The 23,056-nt window shown below is 40.2% G+C and overlaps 1 protein-coding gene across 1 annotated transcript; it reads left to right on the forward strand.

Moving 5' to 3' along the window:
* The first annotated feature begins 18,179 nt into the window (after positions 1 to 18,179).
* Positions 18,180 to 19,512, forward strand: rrs1 (ribosome biogenesis regulator 1 homolog). The gene has a single exon (XM_049565655.1). The coding sequence runs from the start codon at positions 18,212 to 18,214 to the stop codon at positions 19,280 to 19,282; it is 1,071 nt and encodes a 356-aa protein (XP_049421612.1). The 5' UTR covers positions 18,180 to 18,211; the 3' UTR covers positions 19,283 to 19,512.
* The last annotated feature ends 3,544 nt before the right edge of the window (positions 19,513 to 23,056 follow it).

Here is a 23,056-nt window from a genome sequence, read left to right on the forward strand (position 1 = left end):
ACTTGCCTTTGTGGTAGGATCCACTTCTGAACCGTGTCTCGGCCACTTCTCTGTCATGTTGCTTTCTCTTTCTACCTGCGCTCTACCTCTTGCTATGACACTGTCCGCTCTTCCTCCCCCTCCCTTCTCGTTGTGAGGAAGCATTTCCTGTGCGCCAGCGCGGGAATGTCGCCAGTCGACACGCATGATATATATTGAAAAATACTGCGAGATGTTAGAGGAGCCGATCAGCTTAATCAGCATTGTGTCATCTCCTCTAGTAGTGGCTTGGGTGAAACAGACATTTATGGACCTGTAGAAGTTACGCACTATAGCTTTAACAGCAGCAAAACTATATCAAAACATCTGTTAAAAAAAATAAAAAAAAACAAACAATTCATGCAGTGTAATCTAAGTCTCATTTATTCAGTTGTATACTCAGGGAACTGAACTAAGAGTGAAATTTATCTATGCTCACTCCAAAGCCAAACTCCATTGACAAAAACAGTAATTGTACCTCGGTGAACACGGGAGTTGCTGGTCAACCACTGCCTCGATCAATAGTTAGTGTGACTTTTTTGTGGGTAATTGACATACAAATGGTCATTTGTGTGTTGAGTATTCCTTTAAAGGCTATTTTTTGCATTTTGGGAAATAAGCAAGGTTTTAAATGTACCAAAATTTGTGTACCAGAGCTCAGCAATTAACAAGTAATTTGTTTGTAATCCAACCAAACATCCTGACATACTCCCAAAATGTCAAACTATTCTTTCAAAATTTGATTATTTATTGATTGTGACCAAAATATGACTTATACAGGATATTTTACAGATGAAAAATAAACTTTTAAGAGCTTTCTACAATGACATATTCTGTCTAATATGATGAGTTGTGGTTTTTATCTGTCATTTACAAGGATTTCCTGATGCCTAGCCTCTCCAAGCTGCCTAAACTCTTTCTCTAAAGTAAGTTTTATTTACTGGCTTCTGTACTGCTAAAGGGTAAAAATTGTGTTTCTGTTCATATGCTCTCAATTGCAGCTGCCAGGCTCTTGTTATGCTGCCAAGCATTTTGACCTTGTGAAAGACTTTGCATCCTGATATGTTTAAGCACCGCTGTGTCTGAGCCCAGAGGATACGCGTGGTCTTCACACAGCCACATTGTAGGTTGCCCACGATGTGATTTCAAGCAACTCTATCTTCTTCTTTCTCCATGCTGCCTCAGTTTATCTGCTGTTGTGCTTCAGCTGCTTTGGCAGACCTTAGTATATCCTGCTGGTGATGCACTGATGCTCCTACCCGTTGCCTGTCTTGTTTTTGTTTTGTTTCATACGGTGTTGTCCATGTCCAGAGCACAAGACCTCTGCAGGCCTGTTGTGTTTTCTTTTGGTTCTGTCTCACTGGGTCTATTTTCACCACCACACATTCTACTTTTGGCCTCTCTCGGCATCAAAGGTTGGACTTTTGAAGTGGCTGGCTATCTGTCGATTTAACATTCAGTTTGCTTGCTAACACTGACCTCTGTATGTAGTCTAAGCCGCTTACCACATCCTGCCTCAGCTCCTAAATCTCCTCTTTGTTGTAAGGTTCACATTATACCATCTCCCTAATCTTTAGAAAAGCCTCTCCAGTATCCCAAAAATTGTATCTTTGCCACGGAGGGCTTTTTTCCACCTTACAGTTCACCTTAACAATCATCCTCCTCTGTGAACCTTTGTAATTCTGAATGCTCACAGTCATGAGCAGGAGCTGAGACAAACGTCATCATGATGTCATCTTCAGATGTGTTGTTCTGCGTGTTCAGCACAGAAAAAAACCTGTAAGGCACCGGGGGTTAGTTTGCTACATATCTAATTATAGCACAGTTAAATGTGTTGCTCTCACTATATGATTAATCTTGCAAACATTAAACTGACTGCTATTTTTAAACTTGCCTTCTGTTTAATAAACTCACTTTGTTGACAGAGAAAGTGTTTTCTTTATTATGTCCCTTGAAAATGAGAATGATATTCGTCACAAGGAGTAAAAGTGACGTTCGTCTTTGTTGCCCTTGCCCTGCCGAGACAGCAATTTAGATTAGCTTTCACGATTCCACGCAATTAAATTACAGCGCCTTTTAAAAAAAACTCACTAAGTGCTCTGTGATGGCAGCGGGTCGTGATTGCTTTAGAGTTTGTTCTGCTGCGGGATACTGTAAATAGAAGAAATTAATTTTAACTCAGGTCATTATATTTGAGTACATGCATTTACATAGCTAATTGTTGTTTCCACTTTTACATACTAATCAGGGTGCGGGGACCAGATATTCATTGATCATAGCCAAAGTTTTCCAAGAACTTTCAATGTGATTACTGAACTGCTCTGTGGTCGCTGTTTGCAAGCTGTGTTTTGTAATTAGAGTTTTTTTCTCCTCCTCTCAATCCTTCCTGATGTGTCCAGTTCACTGGGCTGTGCATACAACTCCCACACATTGTCAACTCAGGTGGGCTTCCCCGAGCTCTTTGACCCCTCTCAACATGGGCGAGCATGAATTACATTAGCCACAGTTATGTAAACATTAATTAGATGAGGGATTCGGATATTGGCACAACACTCTTTCTCTGTATTGAGCTGGAAGCCATCGCTCTCCGCTATATCCCCGTTCACGTGCATGTATGCATGTGTTTGTATTGTGCGCACAGCAATGCATACTTTACACCGATAAACCTCCAGCACAAAGCAAGCCGAGCTTAGACTTGAAGTATACGCAGCCATCTGCCTGACTGAGTTGTGTGATATAACACTGAGCCCCGGGGTGGACGTCGTTTAGTTTAACTTGGTTTGGCAATGACTTTCAAACAGGGCAGAAGGAGAAGGAGCCTAACTAACCTCAAGTAGGTTGTGCATAGCCTGGGGCCATTCACACAATTACAGTTGAGATGCTGCCTTGTTGCGCACCCCTCCTCCCCGCCTGTACCCGCATGAAAAGAATCACCAAAAGGATCTGATATCCGCTATGTGTTCTAAGTCAGCTGTGGCACTGAATCGTCAGCTTTTTATTTGGGAGTACATATGGAGTTGAGGCCTCGTGGCTGGTGCTTTGCCTTCCACTGACACCATGTGCGCAGGCAAACAGGAGTGTAAATTATCCATAAATCTGTGCTTCGGTGAAGCTCAAAATCTGAGAATTAGCGCACATAGTGGTGTTTGCTTCCACTTTGAGGTGCTTGTTTGTGTGAAAAAGTGAATGTGTGAGCGTCTCTGTGTGTGTGGCACTCTCGTGATAGATCTCAGGATGTTTGTAGACACGGCACTCTAAATAAAAATGGTGCTGAATAGGACCCAGACGCGGTTCTTTGGCTCATAATCATACAGGAACCTGTCTTGACACCCATCTTTTAAAGGTGCTATACAGCCCCTTTGTCAAATAGTGCTACACTGAACCATTAGAAGTGCCATATAGCACATTGGTTTTACATTTTTGAGTGGGGTGACCTTGAATGATGACAGATAATGCCATAGAGGGGTCAGTAAGCTTCTGCATGACACTTTTACTTAAAGGAACATTGCCTAAGATTTAGCATCTAGCACTGAGGATTGCAAATTATCCACAGAGGTTTCTTCCTCTCCAAACAAACGGACCAGCAGATTTTAACAGGCAAAAATGCTGAATTACGTTTCACATTACAAATCAGTGTTTCTCAAACGCTGATTGGAGACTGTTTGGAGAGCCAGTGTTTGGTTTGTCCATTCTGGGCTCCTGTCGAAACATGGCAGTACAACATGACATGGATGAGGACCTGCTCCCTTTGTAGAAATAAACTGCTCATTCTAAGGTAATGAAAAAAAGATTGTTATTTTCAGGTGATTATACACTAAAAAAAACCTACTTATTACATTGTATTGCATTTCTGCCAATATGTCCCCCTAAATCCCTACACACTGAACCTTTAAAATATGAATAATTAATAATAATTTCATATGACGTACTAAATACTTGAAAAACACATCAAACCTGGAATATTCTGTGTAAATGGGGTCAAAAGGGTTGAAAGCCAGTGCTTTAATGTACAGTATTATCCTCCCGAAAATACATTCTTTGTAGGCTATTTCAATAATATTAATATATATATATATATACATATATATTTTTTTTTTTTTCAAATTTTTTTCCTACTCAACTAAACCAAGCTGACGAACCAGTGAAGAACCTCTAAAGAACCATACAGGGGCTTAAAAAGTTCTCTGTTACTCCTTTTCCACCATCTTGGAAAGGGTTCTGTTCAGGTTTGTGCACCTAACCTTAAAATTTTGAACAGGTCGGAGCATTTCGACTAAATTTAAACTGGTACAGAACACGAAAAATTGGTATTTTTTACCATGAAATTTGAACCATGACAACATCATTGAGCGTGTCATATTCTACAGGTTGTTAAGAGAAGATGGAGTCTTACACAGAAGTCCTCTATGTCTTCTTATCATTAATAGATGGCATATGCTTGTTATTTGGGATGAAAACAAACATCTGTGATAATAAAACTTAAGCTCGCAGTTAATCAACGTGATCCGCTATCTTACAACTAGCATTTACTTCCACTGTGCATTGTGCAACACCCTCTGTTGATGACACATCCTTGATTACAATGATTCTACTCAAAACTGGTGAAAACATGGGCTAGTTTGCTAGATAGCACCAAGGTACCAAGAATCCTGCACAGAACCGGTTCAAGAACCAGAGGTGTGATGGAAAGGAGGTATGTGTGGCAGTGGTGCAATACAGCACCTCAACCCATGCCAAAGAACCGCTGAGAAACCAACATTTCTCTGTGTGTGCAAACAATGGAAATGAAAGACCTATTCCTTTCTTTGGAGCATCACTGACTTCTGCCATCTTGATCACAGCTCATTTTTCTCCACTTCCTGGTACGTCAAAAATGACAAGAGAGCAGCAGGAGTCCCACATTTCAAAACCCGCCACTTCACATCTGAACTCAGAGCTGGAGCAAGTGTGGACAAAATAAGAGAGACACCAAATAATACCGAGAACCTAAGAGGGGAGCAGCGTCACACTTTGCTTTGAAAAGAGATTCAAACCTTCCTCAGATGCTGTCACAGTCTGAAAGTGTGTTTATTGAATAGGGGGGGGAAAAATCCCTCTTTGAAGGGTGAAGGAGGTGTAAATCTGCTTTGCACGCTCCGATTCAAAACTCCACATAAAGGTTCATTGATGTTCAGATCTTTTCATTTCTCAGGGGGGCAGGTTTTATGCTCCTTACACCAGGTTTCCCTTCTTTGTGCACAGACATTAGATGACTTAGAAAAGTGGTTTCTGAAAAGCAGCCCTTCCATACATTCAAGCTCTGTATGTGCTGAAGGTCGCAACCTACAGTACTTCTCAAAACTTGACCTTGGTGACACTGATTTTGAGTGACAGATGGGGCGTTCAATTAAGTGTTCATATTTGAAGCTGTATCAGAAGCTTTTAACCACTAAACTGTTGAGTGTCCATTTGTGGTCAGCGCTGCTCTTTGCCTTGTCTACCTTGAACATCTGCTGCCATCTTTTCTTGTGGTTGTTGCCTCACAAAGGTGCGCTGACACATTCTGCTAATAGGCAATAAACATATGAATGACTCACCTTTGCATTTGTAATTGTAATGCTGTGTGAATGCCATTTTTCATTTGATGTTTCTACTTCCTGTACACCACTTATGAATATGACTGGCTTTTAAATGCAAATCAGAGAGTTGTCAGTTCATAGTCAAATTAGCCTCATTAAAATCATTATCGTAACTCATTAATCTGAACATACAGACGGGCAACTTTAGTATTAATTGTTCCCGATCAATTCACCACAGTTCAAATGATGCATTAAAATCAAATGTTATTTCAGGAAGCATTTTAGGTGTTTGAGTATTCCTAACCTGAGACTCCTTGTGAAATTCTTCTAAATTGTTTCACTTACTCAAACTCTGGGGCATGGAGGGGAAAAAAGCAGAGATTAAATTTACATATCAAAGCGAGCATACCGATGCTTGAGGGTCCCTGCATAGATGTATGTGATCCATATTATTTATAGCTCAGGAACATCCCCTGGGATCCTGATGCTGTTCTGCGTCTGTCATGCTACAAGAGAGGATAGTTGGGTGAATGTAGCTTGCAATTAGCGACTGTTGCATCATGTCAGGCCAAAGGGTTGCGTGATGCGTGACCGACATATAATCACAGCATTGATCAGACAACTTTTTGGAGAACAAAGCAAAGTGGGCTGACAGGAGTCACTTTGAGGCACACGGTCATGAGCACAGGAGAACGACTGTACATTACCATCGCTGATTTTCTGCTCTGACACGAGTGGGATCATACAGGGATGTTTAGTATGCCAGTGACACACTGACACTCTGTTAGCGATAAGTGACAGTGGCCCTGAGGACGAGGGGAGCAAGGTGACTCCTGCCCTTTTGCTAATGAGCCCCTCTGACTCATTCAACAACATTGACTGATACAGGAGGAGTCGCTCCTGTTGAATGGCACAGGAACAAAGTCACTATTCCCTGATGGGTGTCAGTTTATTCATGCAATACTCTGCACTCAGTATATAATATAAAAGAGTGCAGGTGCATTACCTGTTGCAGATGCAAATTGGCATCAAGTGTAGGCCATGTAAGGTCAGAAATGGACTAATGGTGTGTCCAATTAGAGAGATATAAATGGAAAAAAATGGAAAAGCTTTATAGCTGCTAGCAGAATAAATTAAACAGCTTTAAAAAATGATGACGAGCAACTAAAGAGGCTTAAAACAGAGTTATTTTTTAAAGGAATACTTGACACACAAAATGACCATTTGAATATTAATTACTCACCCTGTGTTGCCTTGAATTTGTGAAGAAAACTTTGTTTGTCTCGCATGTAGGGCTAAGAATTTTCCGTGTCGACCAATAGTCATCATTTAGAGCCATTAGTCGACTATGATATTATTCAGTCATTAAATGATATATTTTGGGTGGGGCAACGCAATGGTTTGAGTTGAAGGTGTGAGAAAAAATAGTATCAGTAAGACTGTTAACAAATACAAAACCGTACTAATGAACCTTCATTAATATAGGCCTATATTTTATCTACAAGTGCACGTCACACACTGAGCGAGCCGCCTGTTAATGACGCTGTGGGCTAATGGGCATGTAGCTACTTCCATGTTTCAGATGATACGTCATGTTTGTAGTCGACCAATGAAGATGAGTTTACATATCACCTTGGGTTCGTCCTTCACCTTCTCAAAATGATCCCACACTTTGGATTTCCTGCCCGACATGTTATTAACTAGCCTGTGTCATAACTGCAGGTACCAGCCCTGGAAATTAGAGGCTGTACACATGCTGCGTCTTTAACCACCTGGAAAATGCGAGGTCGGGGGCTGGGCGCTGCTCTTGTGCTTTTTTTGTGCCAGCTTTCAAGAGAGCGGTGGCAGGTTGCATCTGAGGTTGCTAAGCAATCATAATAAGCACCGTATCATAACCTGTTTACCTGAAATCCTGAGTGAGCTGATCTTCTGTATTTAGGGACCATTAAAGCCTGTGACAAGTTCAACGTAACACATGGTGAGAAACTGAAATACAAATTATAACTTTGTAGGTGAAGTATTCCTTTAAACTTGACATCTGTGTCGCTGGATTCATCCTTTACATCCGGACTTGAATCACCCACTCAATACTTTGCAGTTACAGCCACAAATGATTAAGACTTTTTAAAGTTCAACAGACAGATAAAAATGTCCGAATGACTCTATAAAGTTCCTCTCCAAACATCAGCAGTGCATGACTCTCAGCCCACGGGGGAGACAACAGCACTTAGACTGTGTCCTCAGTCCACCCCTGAAAAGGCCAATTTGTCACTTGTCAGAATGCATATTTTGTTTGAAACAATTTATTTCCGTATGGGGTTTTTTTTTTTCTTACATTCCCCATGGTCCATTGCCATCAAATCAGTCGCCTTCAAGTTGAGTAGCACTTAGTGTCTAAAAGCCCTCTTGTCTTTGATAAAGCATTTGAAGGGTACGTTATCAGGGTGGCTTTTATAAGCCACATTTTCACACAGACTCATCACGGCTCATTAAACTTCATTTAAAACAGTGCTGCGTGTGACATTATATACATCCTGCTCAGATGTGATCTGTATACATTATACTATCTAGCCTATAATAAGCATGCTTTTTCCCCAAATAATGTCTGATTGACCAAATTCTACATCCTTCTAGCAGTGAACAATTCCCCCGAGGAACTAGTGGCTGTCTACATTCATTAAGCTCAGTATCAGTCTAATTATGCGCCAGTGTGCACCTACGGACTAATTAACAGGGGATCAATAAGGGCCCTGGATGCCCCTCACGTAGGGGCCCGGCACTCAGCCCCCTCATTATTGGAGCTGCACCGAAGCTTCAAAGAGGATTTCTCAGGCTCTACCCGAGGGGCTGGATGACACATTAGGCTGCACAGGTTTGGCAAAAGTTGGTGAAGCTGCTCTTCGCTCTCTTTTTCTGTGAGTGTGTCTATCCCATATTTGTCAGCTAAATATGAAGCCACTGCAGTTACTGTTGGCTCAGTGTAGCACAATGACTGGAAACAGGGGAAACAGCTAATGTGGCTCTCCCATGGTGAAAGAAAATCCACTCATTAACACATTATATCCTTTTTTTAATTAATATGGAAGTTTTAGAAAAGTTTTATGGGAGGATATTTCAGGAAGTTGCTTCTGGCTACAGAGAATGTCAAGTTGATGTCATGCTGTCTTAAACTTTTTGGACCGGGGTGCCATCTTAAGAGGATCGCTCTGTGTTACCTCTGCCTGCTACAGTGATCAAGTAACAGTATTTGGACAAACTAATCACCATAAACAGCATAACTCAGCAGCCCAAGGCTGGATCACAAACACTGATGCACCACCTCCACTCACATACCTGTACATTGTAAACTATGTTGTTTTTAGAGTGAGTGCATGCACCTTGGTAACAGAGCACACACCCCAGAAGACGCCCCACACGGCATGATGCACCGTCACATTCTCTTTATGGTCCAGCACATAATGTCCCATAAAACCATGTGTTGTTTTTACACGTTTTTTGAACAGGGCAAACAAACGAAATTTAACATATTAATTAGTTAGCTTTAGAGGTAAAGAACCAGGCTAGCTGGTCACACTAAGTAAAAAACAACAAGCGGCTCCTGTTTCAAAGGATTTTCATGGAGAGTGGCATTTTGAGCCACAAGAAGCATGGGTCCAACAAACACCAGACCTTGAGCTGAGAGGCATTCTTTCACTTCCCATGTGAATATTGAGCCAAATCATGATGATTTTTTTCTGTACCTAACAACGTGCTTTTGTTGTACAAGGAAATACACGTAAACATGAGGTGTTTTATGTTGTGAGTTTATTTTGAAAAAGAACATGTGCATCTAGCTAGCAGAAACTGTACATTTCCCTTGACAACTGAAATGTGTTTTGAAAAGGTTGGGCGGGTCATCCACTAATCAGAAGTGGTTCAAGCCCTGGCTCCTCCAGTCTGCATGTCGAAGTATCCTTGGGCAAGATACTGAACCCCAAATTACTCCCGATGGCCGTGTTAAAACCTGAGTAGCAGGTGGCACCTTGCATGGTAGCCTCGGCCACCAGTGTATGAATGTTTGCATGAATGGTTGAATGTGACTCGTAGTGTTAAAAGCGCTTTGAGTGGTCGGAAGACTATAATGGCGCTATACAAGTGCAGGTCCAAAAGACGCAATGCATGTAACAAGCATAAATCGCCATGGCATTGTGGAACATCAATAACAGATGTAGGATACCTAGCGCATCATATGTAGACACGAACATCTACAAACAAAGCAGCGATATTCTATGAGTAAGGCTGAGAACATATTGAACTCTCTAGATAGGTATAGACAGGTACAGGTACGTCACTATATAGCAGGTATATGATTTTATTTGCACTTCTGGATTTGAAATAATCATAACTTTGACTGAAGGGAAATGATGAGAAGGCTGTGACCTGAAAATCCCGACTGCCTGTCGATGCACCAAAAACTGTTGATGAAGGAGACACAAAGGCTCTTGAATCATTTCATCATTATTCTCCCAAAGTTGTGGGGCAACTCGGTGCAGGCCCTGGCTTAACAGAGTACAGGGTGTACCCGATGATGTCACTGCGATAAGCCCCCACAGTGCTGCTGAATACCAAACTCAGGGACGACCTCTGTAAGTTGCCATGACACCAGGAACTAACCAGCCCTGTCTGGTTCCAACATCCAGCATGGAGCCGCTGTAGCGCATACACACTCGCACAGACACATACGTCATACACTGGCTTGCATGATCGTGTACACACACACACACACACACACACACACACACACACACAGTGGTAATGTGGTTGGAATGATATCTCAAGGACTCTCCCCACCATGCCGTGCTGGTTCTAGGAAGCCAGCCAGGTTTTGGGGAGCAGCTGTAGTGTTTCACCCACGTCACCTGGACGAAGAGGGGGTGCACTTCCGGGAGACCCCAGCTGTGTTTCCTGCTCACCTGCAAACAGAACACCCCTACTGTGACCTGGCGCCTGTGGGACAGGTACTGTAATACCTGCCACAGAGACACAGCTTTGCCCTCTTTTGTCATGTTTTAAACGGTTTGAAATAAATCTGAGAGATGCAGCAAAGTGAAGGGTGATGCTGCGAGCACCAAACAAACAGATGATGCAGTTTATCTTCTGGCTTGTCCTTCTCCGAGTGTGAGATACCACGCGGAGCAGACGATAGTTTGAGAGCAGCAGGCGACTGTGAGGCATTGCACAGGGCCAAATGGTGCTTCTGTCCCAACTGTGGCAGATCAATAAAGGCTCTGACCTCAACTGTCAGCCAACTAAACTCTGTTCGCCAGGGGACACTCATTTCCTTTTCTCCATGGAAACAGGAAGTAGCAAATGTAATCTACAGAAGTGCCTAAGCCTATCAGCTAACAGCTCAACCATGTGGATTTTTTTTGTTTTGCATGAGCACACTTGATTTGGACAGACAGTCACTTTTATCGATTCCTCTCTGAGAAATCATGTCATGTGAAGCTATTACCCATGATATTTACCAAAGCGACGGATCTATAGTTCACTGTATGTTCACGGGTTATTTTTAAGCCTGCTGTATGCTTGGAGGACATGTGTGAAGCTTGAAAATCCTCCTTTACACGCTCAGGCGCTTATTTCCCTGCAGAAAGAACAGACTTCACCTTTTAATGTGTTGTAAAGTAGAATGTTGTTCTTTAAAGACAATAAACCAAAACGGTGTTCCACAAAATCCTGGAATAAGATGAAAAAAGCGACTTCTCTGTCTTCCAGCCAAGTAGGTCTAAGAATTTTATGTAATAATACAACAACTATAAATACACAAGCAAACTGTCAGCAGCTAATCACGTCTGATTTATGCCAGGATGGTGCTGATGAGATTATTTTGCCCTCCTTTTATATCTGGCCCCGCAGCGCTCTCACCTCGTCTTTGATGCTAACAGGTCGACTTTTTAAAGGAGAAGGAAGTTTCAAGCCTCTGGCTGCTTTTTGCATGAATGGGTGTCCTTTCTTTCTCCTTGTGATTCACGGATCATGGTAGCCACCAGTCAGCGAGTATTTAAAGATGAAGATGACAAAGAGTGAAGCACACTGATCTTCACATGACGAACATTTTCCTCTGTAAGAAATGCAGAATAGGCTTGAAAAACAACACGGAAAGCTTTAAATAAAGAAGATGTAATATTGTAACTGCACATGTGCACTTATTCTACAAATAGGATATGGGCCATGAACGGTCTTTGTAGTGCTTTGAATAATGCATGCTGCTGATCCTGTTAGACTTAATGGTTTGTCCCTGCTTAGTGAACCATTCACAAGTTGTATTCATTCATAGAAAATGCGCAAAGGTGCTTAAAGCTTCATTATATCACAGTTATTTCAGGACCTCTTTCAGACTAATATGAATAATGTTTGCCTTCACTTATGTGGTGGTGGGGGATGAAATAATCATGTCACTTCATGTGTAGAGAAAAACATTTTTGTGTAATTGTTACTTTTGCAGGTTCTTATTGTATAACACAAGGAGGACAAGCAAACACTGTGAGGGCATCGTCTGTTGCAGACAGAGCTGAACTGTGGACATCATGCTATTTTTCAGTCTAGACTGTTTTGGTGTGAGGTGCAGGTGTTGAAGATAATGGATCTAGATGGCACTCAGCTTGTGGTGCTCAAACTACCAAAACAATACATTTGGAAAACTCAACAGCAATGTCTTTTTCCAGAAATCATGACCCAGTTACTCAAGACAATCCACAGTCCTTGTTGTGAGCAGTTTCATGTAGGAGCTATTTTCTTTCTGCCTAACTACACCCAACAGTCGTATTACTGCACAGAGGAAGGCGTGCATCTACTGCTAGCTCATGTAGCACCACTGAGCTAGCTAACTTTACAGCTCAGCCGAGGTGGACACCATTATGGTTTACATATCTCGCTGTCACAAGCAGGAGCCTCTCGTCTATGAGTAGATTGGGTTGGCAAGTGTAGTTCGGTGGAAAGAAAATAGTTCCTACATGAAGCTGCTCACAACAAGGTCTGTGATTATCTCAAGTAAGCGGGTCATGATTTCCGGAAAGAGACATTGCTGTTGAGTTTTTCAAATTTATTTATGCATTTATTTGGCGCTTTGAGCACCACAAGCCAAGTGCTGTCTACTTTAATTATATTTCAAAGAAAGCAGACATTTCTTCAGCAAAAATCTCCAACACTTGGCAACTCACACCAAAACAATCCAGACTGCTAAACATCACAACAAGTAAAAGGAAAAATATGTGTGTCTGATTTTGGGGTGGACTGTCCCTTTAGGACATGTCTGCATGTACCGCTTGAAAGGGCCACATTAAATCAGTGTTTCCAAAAAAAGTTTGTCTGTAAATTATTTTAAGCCAAGGGTGCACAGGGTACAGTTCTCTATACTACAATAGTACTATAATAGTAGTGAAGAAACTTGATTTGGTTGAAGAGTTATGAGTAAGATCTTAAAAGAGTTGCAGCAGTGTGAAGCATAGAAGGAAATCTTTTCAGACTTGTATCAGGAAGTCAGAGCTAGTTAAAGGCCAAAGTGAACAGATATTTAGCGAGCTAGTGTCCCTGATATCTATAGGTGGTATGTTCCATAGCTTTGAGGCGTAATTGACAAAGGCTGCATCCCCGATCGTCTTCCGGCTGTTGCTTGGAACATCCAATAAACCTGCAGCAGATGATCGCAGTGTTCTTGGAGAAAAATAGGAGTTAGCGATGTAGCTCAGTCTCAGCCCATGTGGGGCTTTGTACACTAGGAGGAGGAGCTTAAACTCAATTGTAAATGTAACAGGAAGTCACTGCAGAGCAGCTCAGACTGGTCTGATGTGCTCTTTCCTCTTGGTTCTGGTTAAATAGCCGAGCTGCAGAGTTTGAATGAGCTGAAGTCTCTCAGTTTTAAGTTTCTTCACAAAATTTCCCATTAATAAAACATTTATATTTCTAGTTATATCATCAGAGGCAGGAAGTGACTAAGAACAATTATTCAAATTCTGTGCTTAAGTATAGTTTTGAGGTACTTGTAATTTAATTGAGTATTTCCATTTTCTGCTACTTGATGCTTGTACACTACATTTCAGAGGGAGATATTGTGCTTTTTGTTCCTCTGTATTTATGTTAAAACTTTAGCTACCAATTATTTTGCAGATTCAGATTATTGATACAAATATAATCAGCAAGATTAAATATAGATTAAGCTGTCCAACGTTGCCAGCTGCAACATGAAAATTAGGTTTATACATTATTGCATGTGTAACTGATGTGGAAAAACTTGTAATCTTGGTCAGTCTTCATTTTGATAAAATACTTTAGTCAAATTTTAAATAGCTTACTTTCACTAATATGTGTATATAACCTTCTGCGTTAGCACCACAGAGATCTCAGGTGGGGCTCAGTCAGCTCACCATGTCTGATTAAAACCTTCCTGCAATTCTAAAGTGTTGATTTTTCAGGAGCTTGGAATAAAAAAAGAGTTATTTTGAGCTCCTTTTGGCTGAAAGTAACAAATAAAACCTGTGAGGAGGGTTTTCACATGAAAGCAGCGATATGTTATGGAGAGAACTATTTCGAAATCTTATCCTTTAAGCACATTTAAGAGCTGTGGAGACGCAGACACTGAGAGTGCGAATGACTTTGCTGCATGGTCACAGCTCTTAGGGAACTTTATCCGGCCTGTGCTGTGTATTCTTCCATAAAAGAAACACCGTGGAAAAGTAATCCTGTTTGGTTGAATTCACAGCGGATCAAAAGTCAGCAGAAACCCTTCGACACTTGTGGAGACCGTGGGTGACACAGGCAGCGAGGCCAGCAGCTAACTAGTGGACTTTGCTCAAATTGGGGCGTTTTCGACGATATACATTCACGTCACAGAGGACCTTATAGCCTTCTCTAAATCACGACAGGGACTTTGGGCAGCTAATTACGCACTTCCTCCTCACATCTCCAAACACAGCATCACTTGTGACCTTATCTCTGCGCCTGTCAGAGCGTTAGCATTCACATGGCAAGTGTGGCGATGAATGTAATTACTGGAGCCCAAAATAATAACACCATCGTCTTTGAGCAACCAGCAGGCAGTCAATTGTAAAAGGACCCCCACCTCCTCCTCCTCCTCCTCCTCCTCTTCCTCCTCCACCACCACCTCCATCTCCTCCTCCAAATTAGTGGAGACAAGGACAAAAATAGAGTTATTAGAGCCCTGGATCTAGAAACACATTCAGAATACATGACAGACAAGGGAGGATATTAATACTTCAGTGAATTTAATCTCTCGCTAAAACACTTATAGTAATCCTATTAAGAAGTTTATCACAACTCCATAACTCTAAAAATATGTGCAGCTATTATAAGAGACACAGCACAGAAACTTAGAAAGAAAACACCTCTTATTTATTTATATTTCAGCTTTTATTTTCACGTCCTTGTGTAAGTGTCCCTGCACTGTAGTGTTTTTCACAGATGTAATTTTTGTATTTTGAAATGTTTCAGTTGTACCAGAGTCTGCACACCCAAATCAGTCTGAATGCCCTGTGAATTATTTACTTTTATTTATTTCATGTTCAGTAGATGGGAGTAAAATGCACTGACATTTCGGCTATGTCTTCTGAAGTTTGCATAATGTTTAAATTATACAAGTGCTATAATAATACAACATTACATTAACTATTGAGCACTGATAAGTGTTGGATTTTGTGTGGAAATGAAAATTGAATGCAGCTTAAGATATAAATACAGAATCTGACATTAAAAGGTTATCACTCTTGACTTTCCAACAATAACAGAGCAAACTCCATCTGCTGATGAAGACCATGTGATACAGTCAAAAGCTACAGAGCAGCAAGTAAACTGACCTTTGGGACAAAACGCTTTGTTAACCAATATTCAATGTGTTTTTCATGCAAAATAATTAATTAAAAGAAACTAACTCTAATTAGTGTTGGGTAAACTATTTCCAAACTACTAGCTACTTCACAGTGAAAAGTTGTTCAACTATTTCTTTACCTTTCTCTCAAAAAAATATAGCTTGTCAAAATGAAACTAGTGTCAACTACACTCACCAGCCACTTTATTAGGTACATCTATTTAACTGCTCATTAACGCAAATAGCTAATCAGCTAATGACGTGGCAGCAACTCAATGCATTTCGGCATGTAGACATGGTCAAGATGACCTGCTGAAGTTCAAACCGAGCATCAGAACAGGGAAGAAAGGTGATTTAACTGACTTTGAACATGACATGGTTGTTGGTGCCAGATGGGCTGGTAGAAACTGCTGATTTGAATTGAACTAAACATCTTTTACCTGAGTATTGTTGCTGACCGTGTCCATCCCTTTATGACCACAGTGTACCCATCTTCTGATGGCTACTTCCAGCAGGATAACACACTATGTCACAAAGCTCAAATCATCTCAAACTGGTTTCTTGAACATGACAATGAGTTCACTGTACTCCAATGGCCTCCACAGTCACCAGATCTCAATCCAATAGAGCACCTTTGGGATGTGGTGGAACGGGAGATTCTCATCATGGATGTGCAGCCGACAAATCTGCAGCAACTGTGTGATGCTGTCATGACTGGACCAAAATCTCTGAGGAATGTTTCCAGCACCTTGTTCAACCTAAGACACCAAGAAATAAGGCAGTTCTGCTGGCAAAAGGGGTCCAACCTGGTACTAACAAAGTGTACCTAATAAAGTGGCTGGTGAGTGTGCATCCAACAAACAATCATGTGAGTCTGGAATCTCATATTGTTGCACAGAGTTTCAACTGATCTAAAATGCAGGTGTTTCTGATTTAGGGACCAGGGCAGGTTGATCCTCACCTCCAAACTACAGCAAATTGTAGTTTAACTATTGAACTACATGCAGTTAACTACTTTCCAACACTGTCTATTATATCACAATCAGAGGCATAAATATAGACAATGTAGGCAGCGTACTGGGGCCCCTGGGGTGGGGGAGGGGCCTTGTGAATGATTCAGATTGCCATCCCAGACCTACACCTGTGCTCAAAGAAGAACGCACATCAGTTTAAAGATCGTCTCTGTGCAGAATGATGTATATGCAGAGGTCATTTCCACATCAGGGGAAAGATGTTATGTACTCACTTTAAATCTAAGGGGTGTAGCTACATATGATGGGATTTTGTGACACTGAATATTCTTTAGTGTGTACATGTTTCATGGAAATTCTATTGTATGTTAAATGATGATATTTATCTATTAGATCATGATGGATTCAGTCTGAGTCCATCTATTTTCTTTGTGTTTGTCAACAGTTAATGTTTTATTTACAGTCAATGTGCATTATTATGTGTTATGTTAGTATAATGTGTTGCATAGTGTTGTACTGTCACTTGTGTGGACCCCAGGAAGAATAGCTGCTGCAGTGCAAAAGCTAATGGGGACTTTAAGAAGCAAACAAACACAACAACCAGTCTGAAAACCAATCACTGGTCCAGTATGCGACTTACACAAGTGTGACGTGGAGACTTGACACTCCAGTGCACATACACATCAGATAAGACATATTTGCATGTTCTGGATTTTTCATTGAGGGAGAATGGGTGGATGTTATTTTAAGAATATTAAAGAAGGAAACTGGACTTTTAAATTGAAAGAATCATCTATTACTTAAAGCAGCTGTGTCTTCAAAGATTATTAAAAAAGATGTCCCCTTTCTTGTTTTTGTTTAGTTGCTGTTTTAATCATGTATTTTTATACAGTTTTATTGCATTGTGTTTTTATCTATTTATTGCATTATTTTTTGTAATCTTTCACATTTCTGGATTTTAAATAATCATAATTTTGATAATGTTTGAATTTTTTAATATATATTATATTATATTATATTATATTATATTATATATATTTTTTTTTAGTTCACTGCTCCTCGTATTATTTTCTATATAATAGTTTTCTGGATTAGAAATAATCATAATTCCTAAGAAAAAAATGATTTATCATTTTATACAGATGTTTTTATTTTTGTGTTGTTGTTAAAATGCTGAATTTAAATTAAAAAAAAAAATCAGAAAAAAATAACAGATGGCTCTTCCCTCTTCTTTTTTTGGGCTGATATGTTCTTTGTTTAGTCTTTGTTTTTAATCCTGTATCTTTATACAATTTTATTGCATTGTGTTTTAATTTATTATTTGTGTTTTTTGTTCACTGCTTCTTGTATTATTTTTTTATATTATATTTATATTTTTTTTATTGTTTTGTTATTGATAGTTTTGTACAGATGTAATGTCTGTGTGTTTTTGTTGAAATGCTGAATTATTTTTTTTAAATCCCAAAAGACAAACTATAGAATGTATAAACAGTTTGTATCCTGTAATCTAATTTAATCTATCAAATACTTCTGATGTTTACCTAAGATGTTTGCTTAGTAGCCTATTCTTATTTTGTTTTCCCACTTATTTTTGTTTATTTAATAATTTATTTATTGTCATGTTTAAAATAAAATCTGATTTATTAATCTCTCAGACACATGCAGGACAATATGAAATGGACCACGATCGACCTCTTGTGGTTAAATGTGGTATTGCTCCACGTTAACTGTGACCCGGAAGTATCTCCGTGTGTTTTTCTCTGTCACACGTGCCTACTGCACATTTAACAGCACTTTCCAACATGGCGGCGTGCAGTGTGGAGGAGCTGTTAGCCAAAGCTGAACAAGAAGAGGCAGAAAAACTGAGGAGTATCTCGGTCCACAAAGAGCTGGACCTGGACTTTGACATCGGGAACCTCTTAGCCTGCGACAAAAACCGCATCGAGTCCCGAGACTTCAAAGAGCAGAAGAAAGAGGACTTCCTGCGCTCGTTAGCTCGTGACAACACGCAGCTGCTCATCAACGAGATCTGGAAACAACCCACGGAGAGGGTCGAGGAGGCGATAGTGGCCAAACTACCAGACCCGACGACCCCGCTGCCCAGAGAGAAACCACCGCCCAAACCTAAACCTCCAACTAAATGGGAAGAGTTCGCCAAACTGAAGGGCATCCAGAAGAAGAAGAAGACCAACCTGGTGTGGGATGAGACCGCGAAGGAGTGGAAGAGGCGGTGGGGCTACAAGAGAGCCAAGGATGACACCAAAGAGTGGCTGATAGAGGTGCCAGAGACCTCAGACCCCAATGAGGACCAGTTCGCCAAACGCGCCAAAGCCAAGAAGGAGAGGGTGGCCAAGAACGAGTTCAACCGGCTGAAGAACATCGCCAGGGCGCAGAAGGTCAAAGTACCGGGTGTGGGTCTGACCCCTGTAGCCCAGCAGTCCAGAGACGACCTGGCCAGAGCTGTGAGCGTCGCCAAGACCTCCACAGCATCCGTGGGCAGGTTCCAGGACCGCCTGCCCAAAGAGAAAGCGCCCAAGAACACCGGCAAGAAGAGGAAGTTTGAGCCCCTCATCGGTGACTTCTCCAGCGAGAAGCAGAAGCAGCTGGAGCTCCTGAGAGTCCTGGACAGCAAGAAGCCCAAACTGGACATCACCAAGGCTGTGAACAAGCAGATGAGGGAGGAGGACAGGGAGGAGGCTGCAGCCAAACACAAGAGGGGAGCAGGGAAGAAAGGACGCAAAGGCAGCATGCCAGGAAAGGGCAAAGGAAGCATGCCAGGGAGAGGCAAAGGAAAGGGTGGGAAGGGGAAAGGAGGTAAAGCTGGAGGAGGAGGCGGAGGAGGGAAGAGGAGAGGCAAACCTGGGAAGCGCTGAGGACTCTGTATCCTGCTACATGTGTTTGTGCCTTGGCATCAGGACATTGAACTGGACTCAAATGATGCAATGACTGTCTGATCAGTCTGCGAATGATGTGACTGTCTCTTTCTGTGTGTTTAAACTGTCACCACATCTGTAAATGTCAGTGGAGACATACTGATTAATATGTTTTATATCAATGGAAACATATTTAAACTGCAGCTCAAATTAAAATCATCAGATTGTGATTCTGTTCCAGTTTTTAATTAAATGCAGAACTTATAAATTAATTTAATAGCTGATGATGGGGTGCACAACACTTTATTGCAGACACAGGGTAGTTGAACAGCTCTGTGGTGGTTGTCGGATGATTTTTTCGTCATTAATTCATCTTTTTTTCTTCTTAACAGTTTAAACTTAAGAATATCAGTTGTTGTTCTACCTGACATGTTTGGAGGACTATAGAGCGTCACAGGTCTGAAGGGTGGAGGTTTATAATCTTGGGGGTAGTGGGCTAGTCAGGAGTGCAGGTGGGGTTGTGATTTGTGATTTAACAAAGCAGAACAAATGTTGAATGCATTCTCTGGGTTTTAATACTTTCAAATATGCAGTGGTCATTTCTCAAAGATTACACGAAAAGATTTTGGATTTTTTTTAAATTCAAAATTGTAACATGAAATATTTTAATAACTTTGATTACATTCACTAAAACCATCAAACACACAGTAGGCCAGTGTTGTAAAGTGTGAGCAGTGTTGGGTGGGTTGCTTTGTAGTGAGTTACAGATTACAAGCTACCCCGTTAAACATGTAATAAGCAGTATAGTTTTTAGTAACTTCATCAAAATAATGTAACTTAAAACACTTTGATTTTTAAGCAAATGCTTTATTTAATCACCCTGACTCATAGCGAGGAACACACAGCTGTGATCTATCTCTGTTAAAGAGTGTAATCTGTTGAGGTGTTCCTGTCCAGTAGAACAGAGTCACCGTTAATGTACCAGGATTGGGAAGGTAACTTTTGACATGTGACAGGTCACAGATTAGGAGTTAGCCTGTTAAAAATGTTCTTAGTAACTGTTGTTCGTCAAAGTAATGTAACTAATTACAAGGGATGCACAATATTGGATTTTTTGCCGATATCTGACGTGCTGATTATAACAACTTATTTGGCTGATAGCTGATACCGATATATCCACCTTTTTCCCCACCCAATTCTCTTCTGTAGTGGCATTAACATCATATCATGTATACATACTTGGCCCACCAGCAGATGGAGACATGAAATACAATCATTTTTAATGTATGTAATATTCATTCATTGTGCAAAATAAGAAACAGCACGTTGCCTGCTAATAGTTCATTTTAAAGCCAATATTGGACAACGCCGATGATGCACCGATATTATTGTGCGTCCCTATGTATTACATTTGATTTTCTAGTAAATGTTTAAACTGGACGATAAAGCTGAAAAGTATGATAAACATAAAGTTAAGAAACGACGACTCGCTAGCTCTCATGCATCCGAGCCACTCTAACTGTTGTTAAATATCCAATATTAATACATGGATAAAACAGTGTGTTTCAACTAGAGAGTCTTCATCAGGGTGTAAAATATTCCTGCCTATACCACTGTCTCTGGCCAGTCGATGTTTTACATCCTTATGTGACTATTTGTCCTTCAAGAGCACCTGGATTTTTAGAACTAACTACACAGTGCTTTAATGGCTCTGTTCCACTGGACAGGATTACACTTGTTAACAAACATTGATCACACCTGTGTGTTTCCTGCTGTGACATGTAAAAGTGTTACCTATGAAAAATACCTCTAACGGGCTCAGGCTGATTAAAAAAAGCATTTGCTGAAAAATCAGTCCAGGAAAATGTTTATGGATAAATTAACCTTTAAGCAGAGTCTGTTTTTGGCTAACTTAAAATTAAAGTCCTGACAAATCAAAGTACTCGATCACATTTGTGTCAGAATCTCTTATTGTATTAAAGAGTCATGCGCAATGACTTTCATCATTGTCCACAATGGTGTACACTCAGATATCTTAAAGGGATCAACAGTATAATGTTTTATATTTTTGTATCAGCCAACCTCTATATTAAAAATCTTGATTTCTATTAAGTCAGGTTGCTCAAATGAACCTGCAGCAGCCAACAGGTGATGCAGCTCTGGTCCGGAAAAAGAATCTCCACAACGGATTAAACCTATTATTAACCGAGTAGTGGTAGTTGAAGCCAATACAATCTAGTGTTCAAAGTAAAGCTGTAATGCACAGCAGCTTTTTTTGGTGAATTTCATGTACATTTTCAACGAGGCTGCACAATTATTTGAGATATTATCGAAGTTACAATATGGTCAAGTGCAATATCCAAATCACAGCAGCTGCACATTTTTTGAAAATGTGTCACAACAGGGTGTATACGGGTCTTAAATGTCTTTAATTCAATGTTACAACAAGGCCTTACGTGTCATTAAATAGTCTTATATTTGAATTCGTGAGGCATGAACTATTACAAACATTTTATCTAATTTCATTTATCAGTTTTTATTTTTATTTGTGAAAATGAGTGAAGCCTTTCTGGTTAAAAATGCACATTTCTGATGTTACAAATCTTAAAAAAAAACCCAACTATAATACAGTCATTTTACTTCATGAATAACTGAATGACTATTTCTAACCCAAAATTTAAAAAAAAAAATAAAAAATAAAGACAAAATAAGAAAACAGACAAGACAAAGATAACAGTGTCCGAAAAGGAGTAGATAGAAATAAAACTTCCCTACCCCTTTCTTACATTTCTTCTTTGAACTCATTTCAACAAATTCCTAAATTTATTTACAACTAATATACGACTATCCCCAGTCAATTCACCGCCCAGTTAATAAATAAGTAATAAACTCAGTTTATTTACAGTCCATGTAGCACCCAGTGTTACAAAATAAACATGCATTCCCCTCTTTTTTGTATAGTTTTTTTTTTATATAGGTTTGTATTTGTGCCTTGTCTCAACTTATCACGCAACCCATTCCATAAGTCCACCCCAAACACTGAAATACACAGACTCTTCTTAGTTGTACGAATACATTGTTTTTTGAAATTAAATTCTCCTCTCAAATTATAACCATGAATATTTGCACTTATCTGTTGGCAAAATGTAGACTGACTTAACTCACTCTAATAACCATACCCCTATGTAAGACTTACTGCCATGCTTTAATAAGTTAAACATGATTTGTCCAAAAATCTGTCCTAAATTTGGTTAATATGTGTCTTGAACGTGTCTTAAAAAGCCTTAAATTTAACAGACTGACACCTGTGGACACCCTGAACATGCCCTTATAATGATGATGATGTATAATGATGCACTGTGGTGCTGTGGCCTACAGATTTATATTCCACACATAAAGGAACATACTTATTTGGTTGTACCTCAGCAAAAATCACATCATAATCATTTTTATATTTTTTCTTTCAGTGTAAATGAAATGCAGAAATCACTATTCCCACTCAAATCTGTCAAAATAATCGCAATATGATTTTTATACCCTAATTTTTTTTTTAGTCTCAACAGATGAATGCATGAACATGGAGGAGCTCAGTGTTCATGTGTTTCTCCTTCCTAGAAGTAAACATCATTGCTTTTCTAAGCGGCTTAGCTGTGGTTTTTGGTTATGTAAAGGCTTTGCTTTGGCCTTGGCGTCTAGACTGGAGGCATCACACTGAATTAGGAGCAGTCAGAAGTGTTGGAGACAACTAACAAAAAAAGAAAGCCCAAGTATGCA

This window comes from Epinephelus fuscoguttatus, linkage group LG21 (genome assembly GCF_011397635.1).
Source record: "Epinephelus fuscoguttatus linkage group LG21, E.fuscoguttatus.final_Chr_v1".
NCBI lineage: Eukaryota > Metazoa > Chordata > Actinopteri > Perciformes > Serranidae > Epinephelus > Epinephelus fuscoguttatus.

Bases quoted from the DNA above. Each gene is read 5' to 3' on its own strand.
- rrs1 (XM_049565655.1), top strand. From the start codon at position 18,212: ATGGCGGCGTGCAGTGTGGAGGAGCTGTTAGCCAAAGCTGAACAAGAA.